The sequence below is a fragment of the Lepisosteus platostomus genome, chromosome 1, assembly GCF_059453375.1.
Source record: "Lepisosteus platostomus isolate fLepPlt1 chromosome 1, fLepPlt1.hap1, whole genome shotgun sequence".
Taxonomy (NCBI): domain Eukaryota; kingdom Metazoa; phylum Chordata; class Actinopteri; order Semionotiformes; family Lepisosteidae; genus Lepisosteus; species Lepisosteus platostomus.
The window spans coordinates 19,797,193-19,824,109 of NC_142611.1; the positions used below are offsets into that span (position 1 = coordinate 19,797,193).

At 36.7% G+C, this 26,917-nt stretch overlaps 1 protein-coding gene and 1 long non-coding RNA gene across 2 annotated transcripts; one reads left to right on the forward strand and one right to left on the reverse strand.

Moving 5' to 3' along the window:
* Nucleotides 1–1,242: 1,242 nt before the first annotated feature.
* On the forward strand, nucleotides 1,243–7,076 carry LOC148677828 (uncharacterized). Its single transcript, XR_015935533.1, has 3 exons — nucleotides 1,243–1,596; nucleotides 6,223–6,379; nucleotides 6,626–7,076. It is a non-coding gene; the product is annotated as an uncharacterized LOC148677828 (long non-coding RNA).
* An 8,583-nt stretch (nucleotides 7,077–15,659) lies between these two features.
* On the reverse strand, nucleotides 15,660–18,211 carry foxe1 (forkhead box E1). The gene has a single exon (XM_088626827.1). The coding sequence runs from the start codon at nucleotides 17,653–17,655 to the stop codon at nucleotides 16,501–16,503; it is 1,155 nt and encodes a 384-aa protein (XP_088482953.1). The 5' UTR covers nucleotides 17,656–18,211; the 3' UTR covers nucleotides 15,660–16,500.
* Nucleotides 18,212–26,917: the final 8,706 nt, after the last annotated feature.

A 26,917-nucleotide genomic window follows, 5' to 3' on the forward strand; every position in this document is an offset into this window, starting at 1 on the left:
TGAAATTACTTCCTCACCTAGAGGGTCACAGCGAGCAGGACAGGTGACATAAGATGGAAGAAGGCATGAGGTGGACCTACACTGTGTGTGGGATACTAATACATTGCAAGTCTCACACACACACACACGCATACAGGGTCAATTCGGAGACACCAATTAACGTAGCCAGCATATATTTGAAATGAAACTGGAATATCCAGAAAAAAAATCACAAAAACATGGAGAGAACATGCAATCTCTACACAGAGGGTGACCAGCCCAGAATGAAGCCATAGTACTGAAGCATGCTGCCTTGCCTCCATAATCAATTTTTTGTACAAGCAAAAGGATTACTCCTGATATTGCTAATTTAATAAAATGAACAGTTTTGCTTTTTAATCAGAGTCATACAATATACAGTAGTACACTCCACTCAAACATTTTACCTTCAATCACACTACAATACCCTAAATGCAGCACTGTCTTATCGCTGACAGACAAATTCAAATCAGAAACCTCATATTGAAATACACTGAATAAAATAAATTCCAGGTCTTCTTTCTAAGCACAAGCCATCATTTTGTGAAAGTACTGTTAGATTGTGCCTAATTCTTCGTATACTGTACTTCAATATATTCAGAAATGTAGTATATTAATACTCATTATTCTTTAATAACTCTTACAATGATATTTTAAGTTGCTAATTGTGTTGTAAAGATGGAATGCATACTAACAGGGAATTTACATTTCCTGTATTATGTCTTAGTTCTTCCTATGTCAATATTTCACTATTTCCTGTCACTTCTCTTCTAGCTTATGTTAAACTTACTGTTGTTTTATTTATCTACTTTTGTTTTATTATGCTTGCAAGATTGTTCTTGGTATTACACTTAGAATACATTTCCTACACACCACCCAGATAAGGGGGCCTTCTAACCAAATGAATAATATTGCCCATTATTGTAACAGTGTTGCTATTACTCCTGCTTCTTTGACTAGTAATAGTTTTAATGTGAAAAATAAAGATGGTGGAGCAGAGGTTAGCATGGCTGCCTTGCAGTGCTTGATCCCTGGGTCCACTTTTGGACATGGGGTGCTGTCTGCATGGAGTTTGTATGTTCTCCCTCTGTTTGCACAGGTTTTTGCCAGGGGAAATTGGCTCCAGGTGTGAGTGTGTGCAGGTCTGTGTCTGCGTGTACCCTGTGATGGACTGGCGTCCTGTATAGGGTAAACCCTGCCTTGTGTCTGTTGCTTGATGGGATAGGCTCTGGCTCCCCTTTGACCTTGAAGTGGAAGAAGTGGTTAGAAAATGGATAGATGAAAAATGACCATTAATTGATATTCTTTAATACTAATAAAGTTTCGATTTCCTACTTACACTGTTCTTCTGAGCGATTGCAATGTCAGGTCTTGCCCACTGGGTGGAAGCAAAGGAACAGTGTTTAGAGTAATCCATAAAGGTTTGCTGTAATCTCATTACTTCGATGTGCTGAGGTTTAATGACGAAACTGAAAAACGAAAGAGAAAAAACACCGGAAGATATTTAATTCAGAAACACATCACAGGATTTGCAAACTAAGCCATTATTTTTCCAAACGTAACTCAGCACAAGTGCAAGTAGGTATTATAATATTCGAAAGAATTGTATTTACTGGATAAATAACAAGAAATAAAGACAGGTCATCATTATTTATCTTTAAAAAGCATTGGATTTTATGTATATGAATATGTGTTTAATAAAATGCACATAGCACTGCATGTTAGTTTCTACTAACTTTTTTCACTTACAGTGAGAATTATCGTGTTCAGGATTTCTGTCCCTGAACACTCTTGTCTTCTGACAGAACGGGAGTAATAAGCCAATGTGACCGCACAGTACATTGTACATTTATAGCACATTAAAGAAACATGGCGGCTCCTCGATCTCCATTTACTTCCAAAACACATTTTTTCTCCTTCTTCACCTTGGAGGACAGTTCAGTTTTGGTTGATATAGTTTAAATGTTCCGTAACAATCTCAGCATTCAGCATTCAGGAGCAAGTATTTCACAACCCATTCACCAGTTTGAAACCAGTCTTGTCACTTCTCAAATGTGCAGCGATGATGGGTCTGAGCAGCCCTTGTATGGGAGACATCTGTCGAAAATGAGCACCAGGCAGTGATGTAGAGTGACCAGACATTCAAAACCAGATCCCAGTTGTATTGGAGAGCAATGTGCTAGTATTTTTTACTATCAACCCCATGACCCAAATTCACATTTTGGATATAAACTCTTCCCTACATAAACTACTTGCCTTTAACTTAAAGTCCTGTTCCTCCTTAATCACCATCCCTTTCAAAGGTCTCTGTTAATCTTATATATCTTAAACCTCTGGCACTTTCTGTTTGAATTATTTAAGAACAGAAAATTGCACATCATGTGGACTAGGATTAGATTGTAACCACTAATATGTTGCTGAGCTTCTTTTAAATTCCTTCATATTTTTTCCAGCAAAGTGAGTCATACCTTTAAATGGCTGTTCTTGTATAATGTGTTAGCTCCTACCTTTGCTTTATCAGATATATTATAGAGTAGTGCCTGTAGGCACGAGTTCACAATGTGCTGGAGTTCACTACTCTGCCCAATCATTTCATTTTCTGTCTGTCTTTTTCCTTTGAGGCAGAATTAAGAAATTGTTTTCATTCTCTGCTGTTATTCTGTAGGAGAACTGTCACTCTGATCAAATATGTCACCAGTAACCCCAACCCACAGTGCTTCATAGTTTCTCTTTGCCCCCTCATTCCTCCTTCTCCTTGCCTCTGCCTGGCAACATTTAGAATCTTTTCTTTTGAACTTTGAAAACAATTTAAAAGGTCTCATTTGTAAATGTTTAGTTCAGCTTTAAGTTCAGATAAGTAAATGAGAGCTCAGTTGTGATGAAAACTCCTAGTTTAAATGTGTGCCAACAGCCAGCACATCAGCGACCTACAGGCGATATTAGACAAGGCCACGGGCCCAAATAAAATAAACAGATATAAACTGTTATGGATTGACGATGATTGTCCAAGTTCCATTTCTTCCTTGCTGTTTGTTCTCCATTGAGCTGTTTGTTTTTATTCAAAAGCCACTTGGCCCTTTTCGACTTTGAAACTTCCCGGCAAAACTGAGGATACTTTGAATTTGGATTTTGCATTTCTAGTATTAAGGAATCACATGAATATAAGGCTTGAAAGTTTGGCTTGTTTGGGTTAAGCCTGTGTCTTTTGTGCATCCTATTATATGTAATTTCCAAAAGCTCCCATTCACCATCAAAAAGCTTATTATGATTAGTAAGAGTTGTCTCACTCTAGAGTTTATGACAGAAGTTTAGAGCACAAACCAGAACTATTCCTTGATCACACACTCAGAACCACACTCCAGTCCATCACAGGACACAAAAACGCAATTAAGAGACACCATTTAACCTAGCCAGTGTGCCTTTTGGAAGGTCGAAGCAAACCAGAGCATATATAAAAAAAACAGGGGTAAACTCTACACAAAAGGCACCTCAGTTTGAAATCGAACCCAGGAAACAAGAGGTGTGAGGCTGTAGCATTCACCACCACGCTAACATGCTGCACTCGTGAAAAGAGAAACAAGCAAAATGCCCAGGCTTCTGACAAAAGCCTGATTGTTTTGATAGAAAAGACCATATAAAATGCCAGCAATTTTCTTGTGCTTAATTATTCAATAATGCAGATTGCTTTTGACATTTGTGGACAAGTGCAGGGTTTTGCCAGCAAAACAAACTAAATACAAAAGGGGAAACACTGAGACAGAAGAGACTACTTCTGTAAACAACACATCACTGTCATTAATGTTGACACACCATTTACATCACCCAAACAAAGTGGGCAAGCAATAAAGAGACCAAATGGTAAGATTCATAGTTAAAAGAATAGAATATGAAACAAGAGATGTTATGTTAAAATTGTGTGCTGCAGTAGTAAGTCCTTATTTAGAAAATTGTGTACAATTTCAGTGACCACATTATAGAACAGATATTGACACTCTAGAATCCATTCAGGAAGAGCAAAGAGATACATTCCACAGTTTAAGGGAATGTCTTGCACCAGTTGTACAAAACTCCACTTCCAGCTTCTGATTACCTAAAATTCTAAAATTGACTTTATTGATTGCTTAAACAGACTAGATTACACTTTTTTTCTTGTCCTAAAGCAACCGATAATTTAAAAAGAACTATAAAACTTGCTGTACATTGACCACTTAAGGAGCAGAGACTGGACTACACCGACAGGCCGAAAGGACAGAAACTTTCTAGTCTTGAGCGCAGAACTCTAAGAGGGGAGCTAACAACAAGTGTTCAAAATCCTCAGTTTCACCAGAAAAATCAACACAGTGAATTTCTTTAGAATAAACAATGAAACACAAATCAGAGGACACAAGTGGAAGCTATGTGCAAGAGCATTTAAAACCGAGGAGGATCGTATTTACCGAAAGGGCTGTGGGAGTATGGAACAACATACACAGCAGTGTCTGGAAGAGATCCTTGGATCAATTAACTACTACTTACTACCTATTACTAAAATGGTCTGAATAGCCTCCTCTCATCTGTAACTGTTCTGATGTTCTTGTCTATTCGGTGCTGTTCTGCAGAATTACATAAAGAGGATCTATTTTTACAGTAAAATTATCGGATTATTTTTCGTCTTTGCCTTATCCAGCTGTCTTTGTTTCGTTTGAGAAAGAAATAAATATTGCAACAGAGGTGAAAATAATGTAAAGCACTTTTTTTCAGTACTTCAACAGTAAAAGTACAGTAAAAGTGGGAATAAACAGTTTGATAGGGCATTGATAACAGAAGACAATAGAGACATGGTCAACATGCCAACTGAATATTCCACAAAGGTTATGTTGTTATGTTATGTTTACTTGTATTACTTAAAAAAGATCAGGTACAAATATAGTATGGAACATGTACTCCACATTCAAAAGCTAATTACAGTTTTAATACACTGTAATTAATGTATCTGTATTTTGATATATTGTGTTATATTACATATTTATTTGCCATGTTGTCTACATTTTAGGGATGGTAAATGCATACATTATAATCTGAATAATCTCAGTGCTACACAAATTGTTGAAACTTTATACTGTTTATGTAGCAATTAACTTTTTATTAGTGATAATTGGTATAATTTTTGTTGCTGCTAATAATTTAATCATGCTGACACAGAACATTTCTAGGTCAGTATGAATACCTCACATGTTGCACATAATTCATTTGCTCCTGTCTTCACTAAAAACATTTGAAATTAATAACATCTATTAAAAGGAGTCATCATTCTAAACATTATATTTTGTTGTTTTAAATGAGATGTTTTCCAGGATATATGTTTTAAAACAGCAATAGCATAGTAAATAATGTTAAATAATATTAAAAAATAGCAAGAAATGTGTGCTTAAGCAGATTACAATTCAGAAAAAAATGTACCAGATTATACATGCTACTGTACATGTTTTGCAGTTTTGTAACATTGTCAACATCTTCTTAGAATTATGCAATGAATCATTACCCAGCTTTAACACAAGAACTGACTTCAATGTAAGACTTTAAACCTCAACTGTTGTGCTTCTAGTATTCATATTGCGTTCTTTTCCCACCAATCCCAACAATAAAATTGGATTTGCTGCTCCCCAAATTAAAGTGTCCTAATTATGTGATGAACTCCAATACGAAATTAATTAGCTGGAACAAACACTAACATACGTTAAATCAGCGTAGTTTGATTGTTCGATGATACTGTAGGTTTAACGTAACGAGGATGTGTATGTACTGTATGACGCGTCCTCCACAGATCTGAAATGCAATTAACCTTCCACCTTATCCATTTATCAGCTAACACAGTCGTTCTGCTTCTTTTGCCTGTTCTGTCATTAAATTGTTACCTGTAATGTAATCTTGTAATTGTAGGCTTTACCTTGTAGCATTAGTGGAAGGCATTTAGGCAAACAAAACAGAAAGGACTAAACCTTCAATGCAATGTGCAGAAACACAAGCGCTAACATGTTTTTTTTACGGAAGCCACTTTGAAACGTGCGCGATTCCTTGCATGAACATTATAGTTATGTCGACTTTAACACAATAACAGAAGATTCGAAATATATTTTGTAAAACTTTATGTTCATGTTTCCTAATGAATCCAATGAATTAACGCATTTTCTGTTGTTGGTTTTTTTTGTCATTTTTGTTTGACAGTAATTGTGCTCTTAAAAATGGAAAGAAAACTCTTCCTAATTTTCCTTTTGTCTGAAGAAACACAGCACGGAGCAATCAATATCTCATTCGTCTTCCAAAAGCGCAGTAACTGTGCTTAACTAGATTTATCTTGGATTTACAGCAAAGATATCTTGAGGTAATTTCACACTTCCTCTCCTTAGAGGATCAATGTCAAACCATTTCTTGTCCACTATCTGCCCAATTGTATTCATTATCCTTCACACAGAATTAATTAATATCAATAGCATCATCGTATCTTTATAGAGCTCCTTGTCACGACACATAATTTCAAGGCACAAAAAACACGAAGGAAAAAAAATAGAGACAGGTATAGTACTGTACATAACAGTATATTGCCTTTATTGGCTCCAACTCCCCCTAGGCCCTGAATTGGATGAAATTGGATGAAAAGAAGATTAAGAAGATGGATGGATGTATTCAATATGAGGCTTTGGATGTATTATACTGTATATCGATGTACGGGATGGATGTATTAAATATGAGGGAATTGCAGCCTGCCTGTGAGGACATGGCTGACAGAACCCCCAAGAGAGATAAAAGAAACCCCATAACACGGATGCATCATTCTTCAGCTCCAAAAGGTAATAAGGGAGCACAGAAAAGTTTGAATGAAGTTTTAGCAGCATTTCCAATTGAACAAGGAGAGAAGACGCTTGGGACATGATGAGAATAGTTTTTGAATGAGAACATGTTTTTGAATGAGGGTAAATAAGGGGAACGTCAACCCATAACATGGAAGCAGAAGCCTTAATTGTGTAACATGGCAGGTATCACTAAAGTGGATTGGGATAAAAAATTAATGTAAAATCAAATTTGTGATTGTGATGTAATGCTTAATTTTGATAAGCACTCGGGGAGACTACAGTAACTGAAGAAATAACCTGAAAGCCTTTGATATATTAACATATATTAACAAGGGTTAACAAATTATGTAGCCACAGTTGAACATGTGGGCACAGAGGAGAGGAAAATAAAAACGCAAAAAATGGGAGAAGATAAACGTTTGAGGGTCCAGGTTTCTCCAACTGCCAGCATTGAGCTTGGGGTACATTCATTCAGATAAATTATGGATGATCTCCATTTTCCAAATCAGGCAGAAATTCAGGAGCTTGGAAGATGCTGAGCTGATGTGGAAAGAATAGCCCAAGGCTAGCTGCGCTGAGTTTTTTGTATTGACATGGAAGTGGTGTAGGAGGCTGTAGGCTGAGAAATAACTTGCTGATGCTCTTCGGGAAGCAGGATGATTGAGAGAGAAGCACAGAGTGATAAGAACTATGACCTGTTCAGCTAATACAGGAATTTTAGTCTAATGTGCATACAATAAAAACGTCTGGGGTCTTTCACTGTGAATGGATGCATATTCCTACAGAATCTCCAAATATTAGTGAATAGAATGATGAATGTAAAGGGTAGATAGTAGCCCAGTATGCTTGAAGGGGTCTCCTCTGAAGACTTGGGTGGGTGAAGACATGGAGGAGTCCAGAGAGTTGGGAAGTCATTAGCACCATGCCTTGGAGCAGTGAGAGCTGTAAACGAGAACACCCGGCCAGAATGGTGCAGAATGATGTGCCTTCACATTCATAGTCTGGAGAGAGCATCAGTGATCAGGGAACTCAGGAAGGAGCTGAGCTCAAGTCTGGTGCACTTGAGAAGGCCATCAGTTAGGGAGGGGGAGGGGAAGAGCCAACACTGTAGCAGTTGGACACCAGTCGTGGAGGGGAAGTGTGGGGAGCAAGTCAGCCTGTAAGTCCGCACTCATGTTAGTCACTGAATTGGGACTAAGTAACTAGAAGACTACAATTGACCCCGTTTTGATTTTGCTGGAACCAAGCTCCTAATTACCAAATCTTATTAATCCTATAATCCCTGCAGCCATATCACCTAGTAACTCATGACTGGCAACTCACTGAAGCTAAGCAGATGTGAGCCTGGTCAGTACCTGGAGACCTCCTGGGAAAAACTAAGGTTGCTGCTGGAAGAGGTGTCAGTGGAGCCAACAGGGAGTGCTCACCCTGTGGTCTGTGTTGGTCCTAATGTCCCTGTATAGTGACAGGGACACTATAGTTTAAAAGGTGCCGTCCTTTGGATGAGATGTAAAACCAAGGTCCTGACCCTCTGTGGTCATTAGAAATCCCAGGGTGTTTCTTGAAAACAGTAGGAGTGTTACCCTGGCATCCTGGCCAAATTTCCCATTGGCCTTTACCAATCATGGCCTCCTAATGATCCCCATCTAAGAACTGCCTTCATCACTCTGTTCTCCCCCCGATAGCTGATGTGTGGTGAGTGTACTGGAGCACTATTGCTGCCACCAACTCATCCAGGTAGGGCTATACATTGGTAGTGTTGGAGGGGAGTCCCCATTACCAGTAAAACATTTTGAGTTGTGTCCAGAAATACACTATTTAAGTGTGAGGAATTATTATTATAATAAAACTGTAAACATTCAGTTTGAGGTTCAATTATGAAGGATAATTAGACATCCCTTTTTAATGTCAGAGCTAGCAAATGGCTTAGTATGGTTTGTCCCAGAAAGACAGCTATATACACAAGTCCTAAAACCCTCTCGACAGCTACAACATTCCATACACCGCCTCTCTCCTGATTACCATGGGATTCTGTCTTTGTGGTTTTGTATGATTCACTACCTCCCTCTATATTATGTCATTCAAAGTCTGTTTTATCCAGTTTAGAAAGAAAATGTATACTCGGGTCTCAAAGGGTTAAACAAGCTATTATGGATCTTGTCTTGACTGGATTGTGCAAATTCTAATGGATTGCTTGGTATGAATATCATTTAAAAGATGTGCCTGTCATTTACTGTTGTCTGATATTGGATTAAGGGATTGAAAAGAGCCAGGAGGATTGCTGAAGAGGACGACAGACAGATATGTACATTCATGTACTCCGCCGTGCAGAAGTTTTAGACATTTTGCATTGATCTGCTCTTTTCAATGTTTTACCTTTTTTATGCAAGTACAACTTCTCTGTTGTTCTTCTACTGAAGGTGTAGCCATTGTGCTTTAAGCTAATAGTTAATCCTTACAGAAGTGCATTTTGTACACCCAAAAGTAATCTTTAGTTTTATGGAAGTTTAGTGAGGAACAAATAATGGCTAAGTACACACCTGAAAATCCAATTTAATAGATTCATTAGTAAGTGTGATTGATAAACTGTTAACACCTCAGGTTAGTAATGAATAACTCATCTTGAGCTGCACTGATCAAGATGTTGACAATTTTTTATCATTTTGACTTAAATTTTATTGTTTAATAGTAGATGAGTGCATTGTTAATTGACAGGCTGGGCTTACCTTTCTCACTAAGGTAACTTGGTATCGTACAGTCATTGCAATAGTAGGAAGCACGCGTAGAGGCTTTGTGTAAATTATTGATGTTCATATATACATTTATGCATTGTAACTCCTTATATTAGGAAAGATTCCATTCAAGCTTTATTATCTGCTGGGAAAAATTATTTTACGGCACAGTCCAATACAACAATACAAGAAAGAAGACAAACTTTACCGATGGAGAAGATGGTACAACATGGTATAACTGTACTACAGGTTATAAGACATTGTCTGAGAGAAATATTGCAGTGGGGATGAAAAATTTCCTGAGTCTGTTACTTTTACACCTGGGGACACATAGGCAGGATGTAGTGTTGATTCACAATGGAGGGCGGTGAGACAAATAATCCATAATGCTCTTGGACTTTCTTAAAGTCCTTTGTATGTACAGGATAATTAAGTTGATTTGATTTGCCCCCTTGTGTTACTTGTCCATCAGATTGTGCCCCATTATTGTGTTACTTAGTTTTGCTTAATTTCCACAAATTACAGTTAACCAGTACTGATGTTGCCAAACCAACACCTAGACAATATGTTAACTAACACTCAATAAATGACTCATAGAAAAGTGTTAAAATAGTTCTATTTACCTTATAATAGCCTGATTTCCTAAGAAAGAAGTATCTTGTGGCCTTGTTAATAAGTGGTCTCACAACACAAGATGTCTAAAATCTTAGTAGCAGCTGTGTGTATATGGAACCAAAGGAATGTACTTGAAAACTGCATTCTCATGAGTATGATTCCTGTTACTGCTCAGATCTGAATGCATGAGTCCAAAAATCCACAACACTGCATGGGTGTAGTCATGGATAAATTGATAAATCTGTTTCTTGGTAATATGAACTGTATGGCTATTAGCAGACAGCGCAGTCTGCAGCAATGCATCAACAGTAACAGAAACCAACAGCAGTGTGTCAGTTTGAGTCATTGTGAGTTTTTAAAATCAATATAAGTTATTAAAAGTTATGCACTATACTATAGGAGTTGCAAAGCTAAACTGTTGCTTTACAAATGTACTACATCTGTACATCTGTATGTTGTTAATATCATTCTACTGATTATGCAAACAATTGAAAACAAAAATCATCCCTTCATCACCCTTGACCTAACATACATTATGTAGTTCTATGTTAGTATTTATCCTACAAACACATTGTGAAAATACTGTATAAATGCACACACCTCACAAATGCTTCACTAAGTATTGGTATATTCAGTATATCTGTGCTTAGATATAATGTATTTCAATAAATCTGAAAAGCAAATTCCATTTTCTCAAGCACCTATATACTGTTGTGCCTATATACTGTTGAGCATTCTTCTGATAAGTTGTGAGTCGGAGTGAAATCATAACTACTCAATTGATTAAACTTGAAGAGGCAGGAGGCTAGCACAAAATACTATGGACTTCTGTTAGAAACGTTGACATCTATGTTGTATAAACAGCTCAGACCAGCTGTCCTTCAGAGTAAAGCAAACAAGGGAAAATAACATTTTGCTATGATTGCGCAACACTGTAGAACTACCATCAGCTACCAGAAATACAGTGATTTCATTCTATTAGGTTAAGCCTATTTTTAGTTAAGCCTTTTTGGCCTGATTTTAATCTTATGCTTCCCTACAATCTTCCTAGATAAACTTTATTTTAAAATTACTGCCAGTAATCTGAAAGTCACTCTTTATGCATGCTCTTAATTTTAAATTTAAGTTTCAGTTTGAAATCTTCAAAAAAGGTGACAAAAGGTGACTTTTGTGCCATAAGGAGAAAGAAGCACTATTTCCATGTATGCGACTGGCTCCTCTCTGTTGTTCCTCTGTGCTGGCTGTATGTCATGTATGTCAGTGTTATATGCTAAACAAAAAGCACAAAAACACATTTTCTAAGATAAAATAGAAATATAAATTATTTTTAAATTAAAGAATAAACTGCTTTGATAAAATGTTTGGGATTAAGCACACATACTGTATAAGATGTCTTCACCAAAAATTAAATTTTATGAACATTTTGTCATTGCAAGAAACATTCTGTAGTTCCAGTACTTATGTTGAAATAGGACAATCATCTGCTGCCTATAGGGTTGCACTGTGTAGATTATACACAGCTGTTAACGGTACAATTTGTTCTCTATTAAATTAATATTACCATTACCTTGATTTAGGTAAGTGCTGTACACAAAATGAAATCTTGGAGCGAATGTATGTTCTGATTCGTTTTTAAGGTTTTGATAACACTGGGTTTCTACAACATATAATAGTATAGTAATCTATATCAGTGGCATACGTGTTAATGAAGTCAATTGAAAAACCAGTATTGCACATCACATTCAAAATAATTTACTCGCAATGGATACTTTCTCAAAATGAGTTTCCTAAACACCCCACAGCATTATCCAAAAAACAAAGGTGTGATACACCTAATTTCTAAAATATTGTTTATTATAGTTAATTTGAAATTAAAAGGAAACCCAGTTTCCACGGGTTTCGTAATAAATTAGATTATAATAAGCTGTCAATTGTTTTGTATTTATTTTTATACATATGCAGTCACTTCTTCTTTCTAAGCTTTTAGTTTACTTAAAATATATATTTATTTCCAATTATTATTTTAAAAAATCGTTGTCTCTAAATGGTTTGTGTCCTTTTCCAAAAATGCTCAACTCAGCATCCTGAGCGTGGAGTTTCTGTGCAAATACTCAAAGTCTTCAAAAATAACAGCAAGCAAACTTTTTTTCACAAAATGTTTAATCGATAAACTCTTGTTTACAAAAGTAGTGTAGATTAGAGATGCCATTATTATACATTAGGCAAGTTATTTTCTAGAGGTCGTGCAGTTGGTGGTGTTGACCGGTTCAGCTCAGTGGTAATAATATATATATGTTTTTTTTATTTCATTAGTGTAACGCAATCAAAACTAATTTGGGCTCTACTAAATACCACCGCAATTGGTTATCTTTGGTATAGGCCTATAGAAGCCTTTTCTTCCTAAATAAATTTCTTAAAAACAACAAGGTGGTGTTTATTTCCTGTATTAAAAATATAGGCCCATTTTATCTTGTTAATATCTTTTCAGGTTGCAAAAGGTAAGTAAGGTAATGGAAGGTTTTTTTTTGGGTTGACTCCCTGTGCTTTTCTTTTATCTCCATGAATTTATTTACAACAACACATCAGCAAGTTAACATCGTGTGACCGCCACAGTTTAGTTTTAGTTTATTTGAAAGAGATTACGTGGGTAAAAATATCGGATTCCTCCTGATTGTTCTCTCTTAAGGGAAGATTAACCGCAAGCAGCTTTTTTCTTCAAGCGCGACGCCGATGTCTGGACACGATAGTCGTATTTCAGACACCAACAAATTCCACGGCTCCAGAAGCTCTTCAAATTAAACGCAACTGACACAAAATGAAGGCCCAGGAGACTAAAAGCACTTTAAAAATAAAAATGGGCTTTTTAAACAAAAGGGACGCATGCTTTATAAAAGGAAACAGTTTTGGAAGTGCTGGTATTTCCAACTAATTGGTAGAGATAGAGGCACAGGTGTCTGAGATCTCAACAGCCATTTTTAACCCACGAATAATTGGTGGGCTGTTGGTTTAAAATAAAACGTAACTGTCTGGACATCGAACATTGGATTTTTTTATGCTGAGATTAAAATAACTAATCTGTATAATTGGGCACAAGTATAAATCGATTTGGACAAAACCTTCAGACAAAATTAATCCAGGACTCCTCCAAGACCACAAAAACTGGCGATTTCAGAGCGCTCAGTAACTGTACGTCTTTAACGTGTAGCTTCTTCACTTTCAAACTGCCAAAGTGCAAATATCTTATCAACTGCAAATATGAAACATGCAACAGTCCGGCTTGATGTGCCTGCTTGATATTCACAATATCTGTATGATGTTCCAAACCTTATCCTATTATTTAAATTTTTGCAACTGTCAACCTTTAATTTGTTTATGTGCAGTATTCATTTATCGTTTAGATAATGTAAATTGCAAATGTATTAAGTCGACTTTGATAGGGACGTCTATTAAAACAACAACAACAATAATAATAAAGAAAAGCCATTAAAAGTGGGGTTGTAATTTTCTAAAGGCAGATAGTTAATATTTCCACTTATTTAAAGTAGTTGCTACGAAACGTTCATCCTGAATAATATTATTCAGGATATTGTTATGTGATACACTGTACATGTAGACGTTGTTTATTAAAAGTGTTTATTTTATTTCTTTTCGGTAAAATCTCATTAATCCATGACATGGGTGAATGAATAGGTAAGGTTTCTCATTAATTGACGAATTTAAGACATAAAGAACATTTATTTTATTATCTTGCCTTATTGTCTTTGAAATTGTGCATATTTTGCCAGTGATTTTTCATTAAACGTTACTCGTCGCCATCAATTATTTTTAATACAGTACTGCGAAGGTGTATTTTTGTGAACCATCGTTTAGTGATTTTTGGTCCAAAACATCGTTTCTTTTTTAAAAAAAAATTAACGTTATATATATTTATGACCAGTTTAAGTGTAAAGGGAAAATGAGTAATCTTCCAAAATGACAAATGTATAAATGATTGTGAATTATAAATCCTTTTGAATTCTAGAACTTACCTTGACAATTACAATAAGTATTTTTTACGTCCAAAACCAGCCTATTATTTCAAAGACGGGTAGGCTTTTCTATATGATAGCAATGTGCCTGACTGCATCATTACGAGATCTTACAAGGTCTTTAATTTTGTTTTCCTTTGTTTAACCCCTTTAACAGCCTCGCAATAAATTTTGGCTTTGAACAAATACAAACATGTATTACTTGCTATCTATACAAATAGAAACATTTTATTTCTTAGACTTCTTGATGTGACGTATTAGAACAGACTACCTTGGTTTCTCTATTCGTTATTGACTTTTGCGTAGAAGAGAATATAAATCAGTCTTTGTGATAGACTCTATAATGTGTAGAACCACTTTTATTTAATTTCCCCTTTCTGTGTGTGAGCAATATAACATAAAGGAACTCATTGAATGTTCTTGTTACAAGAAAGTAATTCTTGAATGCTGTTGGTATGGGCGATTTAATCTGAAAGAGTACTGATTACATTTTCTCGACGTCTAGTGAAGAATTTTAAGAATACTTTATTTTACGGACAGAGAACATTATAACATTGAGTTACATTAAGAGAAACAATAATTTATTAGATTAATTCCGATTTATCTACCCTTTCTCCCGCTATATATAAATCATTCAAATCATAGACCTGAAGCCTGTTCTGACAATTTGTCAGATTTGTCAGATTTGGAGTAAAATTTGGAGTAAACAGATAGTACAGACTGAAAATGAAAATTTTGTTATGATCGCCTCAGTATATATGTATTTCTTAGTCTGTTTTATCCATCTGTACGTTTTAATCGCTTTATCGAGTACAGTGTCGCTAAGACGGCAAACAACGGGAGCAAGACGGGATACAACGTGGACTGGACACCAAATCGTTGCAGAGCACACTCACAACAGGACCAATTTTCTCAGAAGCCAATTAACCCACAGATATGTCTTTGGACTGTGTGAGGAAACCGGTCCACCCAGAGGAAACCATTTTTTGGAGGGGGACCCATGCGACCGCGGGGAGAACATAACAAACTCCACGCAGATACACCTCAGTTCCGGAAAAGAGCCACTGCGCCACCGTGCAGCCCCAGGTTCTGCTCTTCAAGAAAAACGAATTCTATGCATCCATTAAATTATTGATTTCTCTTGAAAACGCTGTCACGTGAAGTACCATAGCATGGGGAGCTCAAATGAAATATATCAATATTATATTTTATGAAAATGTATAAATATATTCGTATACCGAAAACTGTGTGATATACAGTACACACAAAATAGCCAGATAAACCATTTTACAATTCAATATTAGTACTGTAAACACTTTTAGTATTAAAATATCGAGCTTACTTGACAACACTACAATCGAGTGACTATACAAATTAGTATATTTCAAAGAATTTATGTGGTCACATATCACAGTCTGTTTACTTTTTTTTAAAAGTAAGGGACCTTTATGCCACATGTTCGTTTATAGGGTTAATTCTACACATAAACAAGAGTGAAAGAGAAAATCTTAACAAAAGAAGACTGCACTCATATTACATTAAAAGGGAAGAAAGTGCATTACTGACCTCTTGAATTCGCAGGGAATATGTAGATAGGGACAACACTTTGTCCTCACAGAAACGCGTTCAAGAAACGGTCACATAATCGTTACTGCTGTCTATATAATTCATCTCATGGACGAATTGACCTACTGGTATCGTAAGGTTAATTTATTACTAGGGTTTTGAAATGTGACAAACTACTTCTACACGTCCCCCTTTTGGTAATAAGGCACACCACTTTCCCAACTTTAAAAACATCTATGAGTAGATTATAAGAAGGAAAAACAGATTTATTCCCTTACAAATACAGTTAATTCAGCAATGCAATATAATTTACAAAACAAAGCAAAAAGAAGACAAATGTACATGCTCGCAATTGAAAGAACCTTTACAATTCTGAAATCAATAATTAGCACGCTTGAAAACAAAGAAAGGCAGATTGGACTTCGAAATTTTCATTCCAGTAATTTGCTCTAGCATGCTATCACTGATTCACCCTACATCAGTTACAATGAATTAAATCGTCGTTTGCCAAAACGATGGATATATACACTGGGTCGTTTAAAAGTGCATTCATTGGTGGTATTGTTAGACCACTAATTATCTGAGCCCAAATGAAAATGTTTACAGAGAACAAGAAGCAGAATTCAAAATCACGAAAGAGCGCGTAATGATGAAATCGTTATCTAGCCTACAGCAATAAAGGCTAAAGTTAAATATGAAGTCTTTTGAAAATTAAATTGCTGGCACAAACCTTTCCATGTTACCGGAGTATGATGCGTGTCTTAGGTAGGCATTCGTGCCAGTGATAGGAGTATTGCTATTGTACTGTGCTAAAGTGGTAAACTGACCAGGTGACATTCTTCCATAGGGGTCCATAGTCTCATTTGTCACCGAAGGAGAAGAGCTGGGTATCCCCAGACGGCTCGACGCCCCATAAATCTGTCCGTTTCCTTGGGAATAAGAGGTCTGGTTCATGGACAGGTGTCCGTTCGGCACAGAATAAGGGAAGGATATCGGATTGGAAGACCTGGATAACATTGTTCCGCTACAAGACTGACTTTGATAGCTGGCCCCAGTGAAGCTACAGGAACTAGCCCCTGAAGCCAGATCAGGACTGAAACTGCGGTTGGGCTGTTGAATGAGGTCAGCCCCCGTGGCGAGTCCGCCGTGGTGCCCTATGATGGTATTAATGCTAAACATCCGGGACTGAGTTGAGCTGAAGCTCGGTGAAGACGCAGGATAGTAGGTTGATGCTATCTGTTGCGTATACGGGGGGTTTACTGTCATGTTTGGGTACATGGAATTGGCATAAGCCGACCTGGTCACTTGCATAGGGGCGAATACGGAGGACTCGTGGACGTAGGTGGGGTAGGTGGTCAAGTCGCATCTTTTGAACCTTTTCCTCCTTCTCAGAAAGCTGCCGCTCTCGAACATGTCCTCCGCGTTGGGATCCAACGCCCAGTAGTTCCCCTTTCCAGGTCTCCCGGGTTCCCGCGGTATCTTGATGAAGCAATCGTTCAATGTCAAATTGTGGCGAATGGAGTTCTGCCACTTCTTGGAGTTATCCCTGTAGAAGGGAAACCTTTCCATAATGAACTTGTAGATGCCTCCCAAAGTGAGTTTCCGGTCCGGGGAGTTGGCAATAGCCATGGATATCAAAGCAATGTAACTGTAAGGGGGTTTCCCTCGCTGCAGCGGCCGTTTCCTCCGGCGACCTTTTGGGGGTTCTTCTGTTTCTGTGTTGGTCGCAGAAAGAGAAACATCAGACGATGAGTCTTTCTCCAGTTTTACTACTGGCATTGTTTTGCCGCTGAATGCGAGGGACCGGTGAAGATTATACGGAACAGAAGAATCCTTGCAGGGTGATTGCTGTGTATCTGCAGTCATTTAGCCTCTTGTCAGCTTGTATTAATTCCAAGCGCAGGGAGCGCACTTAGGTAAACTGTCACAAGTTTTAACTTGTAGGTGCAAGAGTACCGGGAGTGGAAAAGCTTTTTTTCCGCAATGCCTTGCCGTCAGGAACTTTTAGAATTAGAAACGCATTAATTCCAGTTGAAACCTTCTGTCTGCGAACTGAAGTCCCCCCTCCCAAATAGCCGGATATAGTCAGTAAAAGTATCATCAGATATGAGCAGATAAATCGTGTAGATGAACTTGGATCGTGCTCTAATTACATGCGATACATATTCCAAAAGTCCATGTAGATGAAATAGTAATATAACTTGTAATTACTGTATGACGCCGAAAGAAAGAGTTGCAAGTTTTCCTGGCAGTTGTTTTCGTTTATTTGGAAATTTAAATGTTCACGCCTCAGCGCAAAGCAACCTATCGACTTGGCGAGGATCAGTGGAAATGAATGTGTGCAGTTTGAGCTATTCTTATACCTGTCCCTCTGAAATTCAAGGATTGCAGTGACGATGGAGAGGTGTAGAGTGATTTGAGGATTCAGCCTGGTCACACCCACAGAGAGAACACCAAGCTTTAAAGTGACAGAAATATTTATTACAATAATGTGCTGTATTTGGTATTAGAGAGCATTAGCACATACAGTGCCAACAATAAAAACAAATAATTGTTACCGTTTTCTAAGTTACTTTTAGTTATCGGATATGTTATATAAATACTAACAGAAGTAAATACAATTCAACAATACGGTAAACGTGAACCAAGCCCAAGGTGATCTTGATGCGTTTATCTTCGTGCCTTTATTATAATTATTCAGACCAATAAAGTGAACGAAACGCTACATTTCGCAAGAAATGCTACTTTTGTCAAATTAATTTAACTATAGAATATTTCAGTTTAATTTAACTTCAGAACTCAACTCTACGTGCCATTCAGTAAGATTAACTTTAGCTAGCGACATACATAAAATTTCCTTCAATGAATCTTTTTAAAGTTGCCTAAACGCCTTATATTATAGACGGCCACCTGAAAATATTTGAACAAATTTACATCTTTAATGTTAAGCATATGCAAACATAAAACCGAGATGATGTATACATGATATCTACTCAGTTCCTGGGCAAAAACAAGCATAAGATAAAATGAGGAAGTCGTGTTTTTTGTCACATAGGAAAGTAGAACAAAAATTTCAATGTTTCTGCTGTGTCCGTTTTATTCAGGTGTGGGGGACGACGAGAGAGTAGATTTGGCAAAAGGGATGGGTAACGACGACAATAGAAAACACAATCATATTAATTACCCTTCAAAAGGTAGGAGAAAGTTAAATAGAAACATTGTTATTGCTGTTTACATAAAAACAATTTATTTTTAACTGTTGCTGTTTAATTTACTATATTCTAATAAAAAATAAAGAAGAAAAGGTGAATTTTGTCATTACACACATTTCCACATTATTCGTCCATGGTTATTTTTATTGTCGGATACCAAAAGCACAATATAATATGAATGTATGCTTTTTAAAGTATTTACCTTGTTTCCTAATCGATGTCTTCACTTTTTTCTAGGTGACTAATTTGGTCAGAACATTGGATTATGGATTATGGAATTTATAGTCTTAATTCGCAATCTTTTATTAGGGACTTTAAATTTCTATTGTAAAGTACTGTATATTCTCGGTCAATCCCTCGCTATGAATTCTCGGAAGGAACCGTTAAAAATAATCCAATAGAGAAAAAAAAACGTAGAGCTAAGTAAAATTCTAAAATAACGAACAAGGCCAATTTGAGTGTGTTATTATTTATACATATATCTGTGCACAATTCTCTAAAAACCCATCATATGTATATCATATATACATTTCACTATTTGTTTCGATTCAGTGAAAAAGCACTAACACGAAACGATCGCTAATTAGAAAACTGTAACTGTATTGAAATATAGAGGTAGTGGTCGGTGTTTCGGAAAACCACAGACATTATAAAACAAGTCTTTCTATACTGCCACGTATTCCTGTTTATCTCGGATACTCGGATAAATTAATAAATGAAATTTGCGCATAAGCATGAGAAGTCTTCGCTAAGTTTTGTTTACACTGCAACAATGTAAAATTGCCTGTTTAGAGCGGCTTTACAAAATCTTTAAAAAATTAAGAAAACGTTTTCTCTCTCCCATGAGTCTTTATAATCTCATAATAAAGATGAAAAGTCGACTAAAAGTATATTCAGTGTTATATAACTATAATTATTAATATATAATTATTACATATTAAAATTACAATCCAAATGATAATCAGTACAACAGTGTTATGTTACACGGTATGGTCATTTTTTAGTTATTACAAACATGTTTCTGAGGTATAAAAGTTACAGATTATTGCCCAAAGACGTCATAAAAACAATTGAAGAGAAAATATAACGAAAAACCATCAAATGTACAGTATACCATATAGAATTACATTTTCTATTTGAATAATTATATTGGAATAATAATAATAATAATAATAATAATAATAAGAAGAAGAAGAAGAAGAAGAAGAAGAAGATTATTATCGACGTATGAACAACAGTTGGAATTGTCCACGTTACATGTCTGTTTCCTACCATTCACCACACATTTTGCAGATTGTTAAGCATTCAGAGGTTGAGGGGAATACGTAACACTGAAGAATACCTTTAAAGTCTTCTAGTTCAAGAGAATTCTACAAAAACGATCTGCACATAGGAAAATATAATTAATGAATAATGTATAATTAATTTCAACTACAAGATATGTTTTCTTCTTTTATCTAATCACAAACATGTTTGTAAACACTGATCGAAGGAATTCGATGCGGCCTAAAAAGGCAAGTTGGACATCTTGGTTGATATTGATATTTTAGAATACATTCATTGTCCGTTAAAATAACACAAAAAACGTTATTTTATTTTTATACTTCATTACATTTACATTTACATTATATTTTTATACACACAGAAGATAAACTCGGTATCTGTCAGGTCACATAGAGCGAAACACACGGGTCATGCATAACGTTTTAAGGACGTGCAATGAGGACTGAAAGTTTGTGGGTGGTGCTTCTTTACAAAGTCACAGTGGTATGAAGTAAACCAGACATTCAACTAGCTTCGTTTTGTTGAAAGAGTGGTACATGTGATTTTGGGGGTCATTTAGTTTTTAGCAATAAAACATTAATTGTTTTTTTTATAGTCTTAAGTTGATTTGACAAGATCTTTTACTGGTATTTGCAGTTTGAAAAGACATTTATCTTAATAGTGATTTGGATTTAGCGACTAGATTTCAGTAAAAGAATGTCTACGGCCACTTTCTTTGCTCTGGTATTCGGTGTTAATAAGAGTTTGCCCCTATTAAGCTCGTTTATGAAATTAATACCTGTAGATGTCAATTCAAGCTGCCGTACATAAATTACTCATAGGACTGTGCATAAAGATTTCTAAAATACTAAGGTTTCAGGTGGCTGTGTACTGTACTTCTTACATTCGGTTACCTGAAGTTTCTAGAAACACTGACAGGCAGACAGACAGATTAAGAATATTAGATTTCTTGATTTTCAAGATAACACAAATAATATATAAAATATAATATATATATAAAATATAATTTACATAACAAAAACTATATATATATATTATATAATATAAAAATAATATAAATATAGGATGGGCCACCAATCCATTGCAGGGCACACACAGACGGACATACACACACTCACACCAAGGGCCAGCTTTAACAGAAGCCAATTAACCCATCAGGATGTGTTTGGACTGTATGGGGAAACCGGAGCACCTGGAGGATACCCACACAAACACCAGGAGAGCATGCAAACTCCACACCCCAGGAATTGAACAGGGCTCCAGTGCTGTGAGTCAGTAATTCTAACCATTGCTCGACTGTGCCATCCATTTTTCCAAAAATATTAAAGAGGCTTTCAAACATGCAATTTCTGTTCAAATGCAGAACAAAAATGCCCATGGATTTCTTGTATTGTGGCAGAAAACAAGAAGTATTTAAATGATCAAGTTTAGATAAATATATTAAAATCTGATAGAAAGGACACAACACTGTAATGATTTATATACCTGTGCATCGGGGAAACTAGGCAATATTAAAATTGTAATTAAATTTAAAGACTTTTTTTTCTCGCCCCAAAGATCTGTAGGTCAAAACCCACACAAACAAGGGAAGAACATACATACTCAACATAGGAGTAATTGGAATCCCACATTGCTCAGTGCTAGGACTATTTCTATTTAAAAAAAAATATATATTAAGCCCTCAACAACAAATTAACCAAATACTGATGATAAGTGTCTTGGGGAAATAACCACCTGTGATGCAATTAAGTGCAGAAACAACAAACAAATTCTAATTGAATGTTTCAATCACAAAGAGTACAGTATCAAAGGGTTGAATGGTCATTCTCAGCTTCTCTACTGTATATTCTGATCAGTCGTAATTTTGTCCCTAACACAACATTTTCAGCTTGAACACCACAAAATGAGTCTTGAACCTTTTGCGGCTCTTCCAACAATATTTTATACCAGATCTGATGTTTGGATTGTTTAAATTTGGGGGCTATAGGAAGTGTTTGATTCCTTTGGATTTGGAGCATGAAACAATAAAGACACTGGCCTTGATTTACCGAATGACAAAAAAGCAGACATTCATTAACTAATGTCAAATTAAGCCTTCCAGGTTTGAATTGCTTACCAGCTTTTAACCATTTCTCTCAGGAAGACGTGGCCCATAAGCTAAAAGGATACATTTCCTTCCACTGATCAGCATTGCTTCTCTCTAGTGTCTTTCTACAGAGGCCAAATGACAATGGTATGGTGTATTCAAATAGAAGAAAACAAAAATGAAAATGTACAACGCAATTATTTGGTTAACAGACTCAGAATATTTGTAAAGAATCACTAGTGCGTTTCAGTGCTGCATTGCTTATCCAAATTCTGATTCACTGGAGCCTGAAGTCCTATATTTGCTCTCACCTTGTTATAATATTTGTCTCAAATGTTTGGACACAACAGTCACCCTAAAAGTTCACCAAACAGCACCTGCGGGGAATACTGAATTTGAAGACTAACATGGTCTGCTGGGACTATTTGATGAGACAAACAAACATTTGGGATGCTTACTGAATGCACAACCTGAAGGAAAAAAAAAACACAGGTTCCTTCTTTGTCTACAGTATTTCTCACAATAGGATTAGCACTCATGGGATACATGTACTGTTGTGTATTTTAATTTCCAGTACGTGGTCCATATATATGAAGCATGGTTCTGTTGTCTGAACATTTTTAATGAGAAAAGGAACGTCTACTCTCAGTGTTACAAATAATAAATAAAAAAACCATCACATTATATAATTCCAGAACTATCATTTAGTGTGTTCAGAGGGTAGTGGAGGGGTGCTGATGTAAGCCTTACACAGTGAATACCAGTCAATATCACAATGAATATTGGAACCAAGATGATTTCCCTCTGTAGTGTTGTCCCAGAAGCCAATTAACCTACCAGTATGTCTTTGGACAGTGGCAGGAAACCGGAGCACCCAGAGGAATCCCATGAGACCATGGGGAGAACATACAAACTCCACACAGACAGTACCTCAGGTATGGAATTGAACCCAAAGCCCCAGTTGACAAAAAAAATATTTTTCAAATAAAATAGAAATAAAAAAGGCATTATCCAGAATATGAAACAAATTGCTGTAATTTTTAATAAATATCCACATTAATGTTAGTGGGTTTGTTATATTTTGTTTTATTTAGATTTTGAACTGGTACCTAAAAAGGAAGTATACCATGTCAATTAACTGGGAAGAATTCAACACCGTCCATCCATATTCTGACCTGTTCATCCAGTCCAGGATCACAGGGGAGCTGGAGCCTATCCCAGCAAGCAATGGGAGCAAGGCAGGGTGCGCTCTGTAATGGGCACCATTCCATCGCAGGGCTGGACACACACGGACACACACACTAAGACCAGGGTCAGTTTTCCGAGAAGGAAATTATACAGCCACTATTTCTTTGGAGAACATAGGGAAAACATATCAACTCCACATGGATTGTACCCCAGGAATTGAACCCAGGTCCCTATTGCCTGATGATAATGATGATGATACTACTACTACTAATAAAACCACTTTAAGAAATCACTCATGCTATTATAAGAAATTAGTGAGCAGTTATATCATCCTTAAACTCACACCTGTCAAGCCACTGAAGCTCAGCAGGTGTGAGCCTGACCAGTACCTGGATGGGACACTTCCTGGGAAAAATGAAGGTTGCTGCTGGAAGAGGTGTTAGTGGGGCCAGCAGGGGGTGCTCACCCTGTGGTCTGTGTGGGTATTAATACTTGCTGGAACACGGTGCTGTCTTTTGGATTAGATGTAAAACTGAATTTCTGATTCTCTGTGGTCATTAAAAATCCCAGGGCATTTTTCAAGAAGAGTAGGGGTATTACCCCAGTGTCTTGGCCAAATTTCTTCCCTGGCCCATACCAGTCAAGACCTCCTAATAATCCCCTAATAATTAATCTATTCATTGGCTTCATCAATCTGTTCTCCTCCCCACTGATAGCTGATGTGTGGTGAGCATACTGGTGCACCATGGCTGCTGTTGCATCATCTAAGTGGATGCTGCACATTGGTGGTGGTCCCCATTACCTATAAAGCGCTTTGAATGGAGTTTCCAGAAGAGTGCTATATAAATGTATTCATGCTATATAAATGTTTTTTGACAAATCTGTTAAAGCTAGGATATTATTGTCTAAGTGTGTTTAAGATACCATTTGCCATGTTTTTCTAGTGAAGTGAGGTAGAAGTAGTTGAGTGGCCTGTGTCTGTGAACAATAATCGTGGTTCGCATGATTTCTGAACAAAAACATATTTTTCTGGTCTTTCCAGAAAGTTGTCAAATTCCAACAAAAATTAAATCATGAAGACTTTCAAAACAGTGCAGTAAGACATTGAATATAGTCTTTGGTACAGTCAACTTGACCATTAAGATGTGAAGGTATTGCTCTACCCAGACACTGCTTAGATCAGGCTGTCTCTGCAAACTGAGTAGTTGGGAAATGAAGAAACTTGTTAGAGATGCAACTGTGAGGCCAGCAACTTAGATAAACCTTCAGATTTCATTGGGTAAGATGGGAAAAGATTATCTATGAGTCAAGGCTAACCTAGTGCCTTAGCTATTACGATACCTAGTGATAACAACACTGTGTATCACCCATCATTATCCCTTTTACTTTTTAGGTGTAAGATTTACAGCACAAGGCCAAGGCTACACTGGAGTGGCTTCAGAATAAGAAAATTAATGTTATGGTGTGACTCAGTCAAAGTCCTGACTCCAATCCTATTGAAAATCTGTGGAAAGTCTTAAAAACTGTTGTCTATACATGATTCCAATTTGAGAGAGCTTGCCAAGAAGAATGGGCACAAATTGCACCCAGCCAGTGTGAAAAGCTGGTACAGACATACCAAAAAAGACTGTCATGGCTGTAATTGCTAGCAAATGTCCTCTTGTCAAATTTTGATTTCACTGGTCTGAATATTTCAGTCAACAGTCAACATATTTCAGTTATTGTGCTCTTTAGTTTTTGACATGTCTAGTTTCTTACTCTTAGAAGTCTTCAATTTGAGCAGTCAGGTTTTGAATAAACTATTCAATTTAACCATGTGTATTTTACAATTTCTCAGTTACAGAATTACAATTCCTATGGTGCATAGGGTGTGAATACTTTTGGAAAGAATTGTTTTGTATTATTTAATGAACGGCAATGGATATCAGTTGCTCACTTACTTGTATCCCAGGTGGAAAATATGCTTACTACAGCTTATCCAAAGAAACCTGATTCTATCGGCTATCAATGGCATACAGTAAGCACTGCTTAAGTAAATGCTGTGTGCTAAACTTGCATTTGCATTTTGAAAAAAATGCGACTATTTCTTTAAACAAATCTCACCTTTTCAAACTGCAGTGCCAAGCAGCTTTTGGGCCAAACAAAGATTGTTTTTTAATTCAATGTTCAAACCACACTTTCCCTTCTTATCCATTTCTGTTAGGCAATGATATACAGGATGCTTCCATCCAGCAGCTTCTGATAATGTTCCTGAGATCCTGGGTCAGGATTATTTGCAACCAATGTACTGATTTACCCTTGTAGCAATTCTTTTTTATGTCTTCTTACAGAGAGGTTGCTCGATGCCTATGCTTTCATGGTTTATTTATTTTATTTTCCTGCTGAATTTAATTTGAACTTAGTTGTCTCACTTTACACCAAGAAAAAAAAATACTTGGCCTTCAAATTGATGTTTAGTGTGAAAATGGACAAAACACTGGACCTGATGAAATTTAAAAATATATGAACATAGAAACAAAAATATATAATTTATATCTTTAAATTGTGGGTGGCATAGTAGCACAGTTGTTAACACTGCTGCCTCTCAGCACTAAGGCTCTGGATTCAATCATAGACCTATCTGCATGGAGTTTGTATGTTCTCCCTATGTTCATGGGGTTTCCTGTTGTTGCTCCAGTTTTCTCCACTGTTCAAAGACATACAGTACTGGCAAGTTAATTTGCCTATGAGAAAACTGACTCTGGTCTTAGTGTGTTGCTGTGTCTGTGTGTCCAGCCCTGTGATAGAATGGTGTCCAATACAGAGCACACCTTGCCTTACTCCCATTGCTTGCTGGGATAGGCTCCAGCTCCCCTGCAACCCTGAACTGGATGAACAGGTTAGAAAAAGGATTGTAATGTAATGTTTCTTTATTAGCCCTATACTATTTCTTGCATTAGGAAATCATCTTTTTGCATACCCCAGCTTTTCTCCATGGAGACACAGACAAACAGGGATAGAAGCATGAGGTCAGAGCACAGGGTCTGCCATTGTACAACACCCTTGGAGCAGTTAGAGTTAAGGGCCTTGCTCAGGGGCCCAACAGAGTAGGGTTCCTCTGCCAGCCACAGGATTTGAACCAGCAACCTTCCAGTCACAGGCGCAGATCCTTAGCCACAGAGCCACTGCTCCACCCTCTTGAGGGATCTTTCAATTCTGTTTCTGTTATTTACAGTAGGTGTTGACTTCAGGTGTACTTCACCATGGAATGGAGTTCTCGGTTCTTAACCAGAATCTTGGTTCATTGTATGGCATTGTATATTACAGAAGCGCATTGCTGCCACAAGGAAAAAATAAATCCTCACTCTTATGTTTCTCA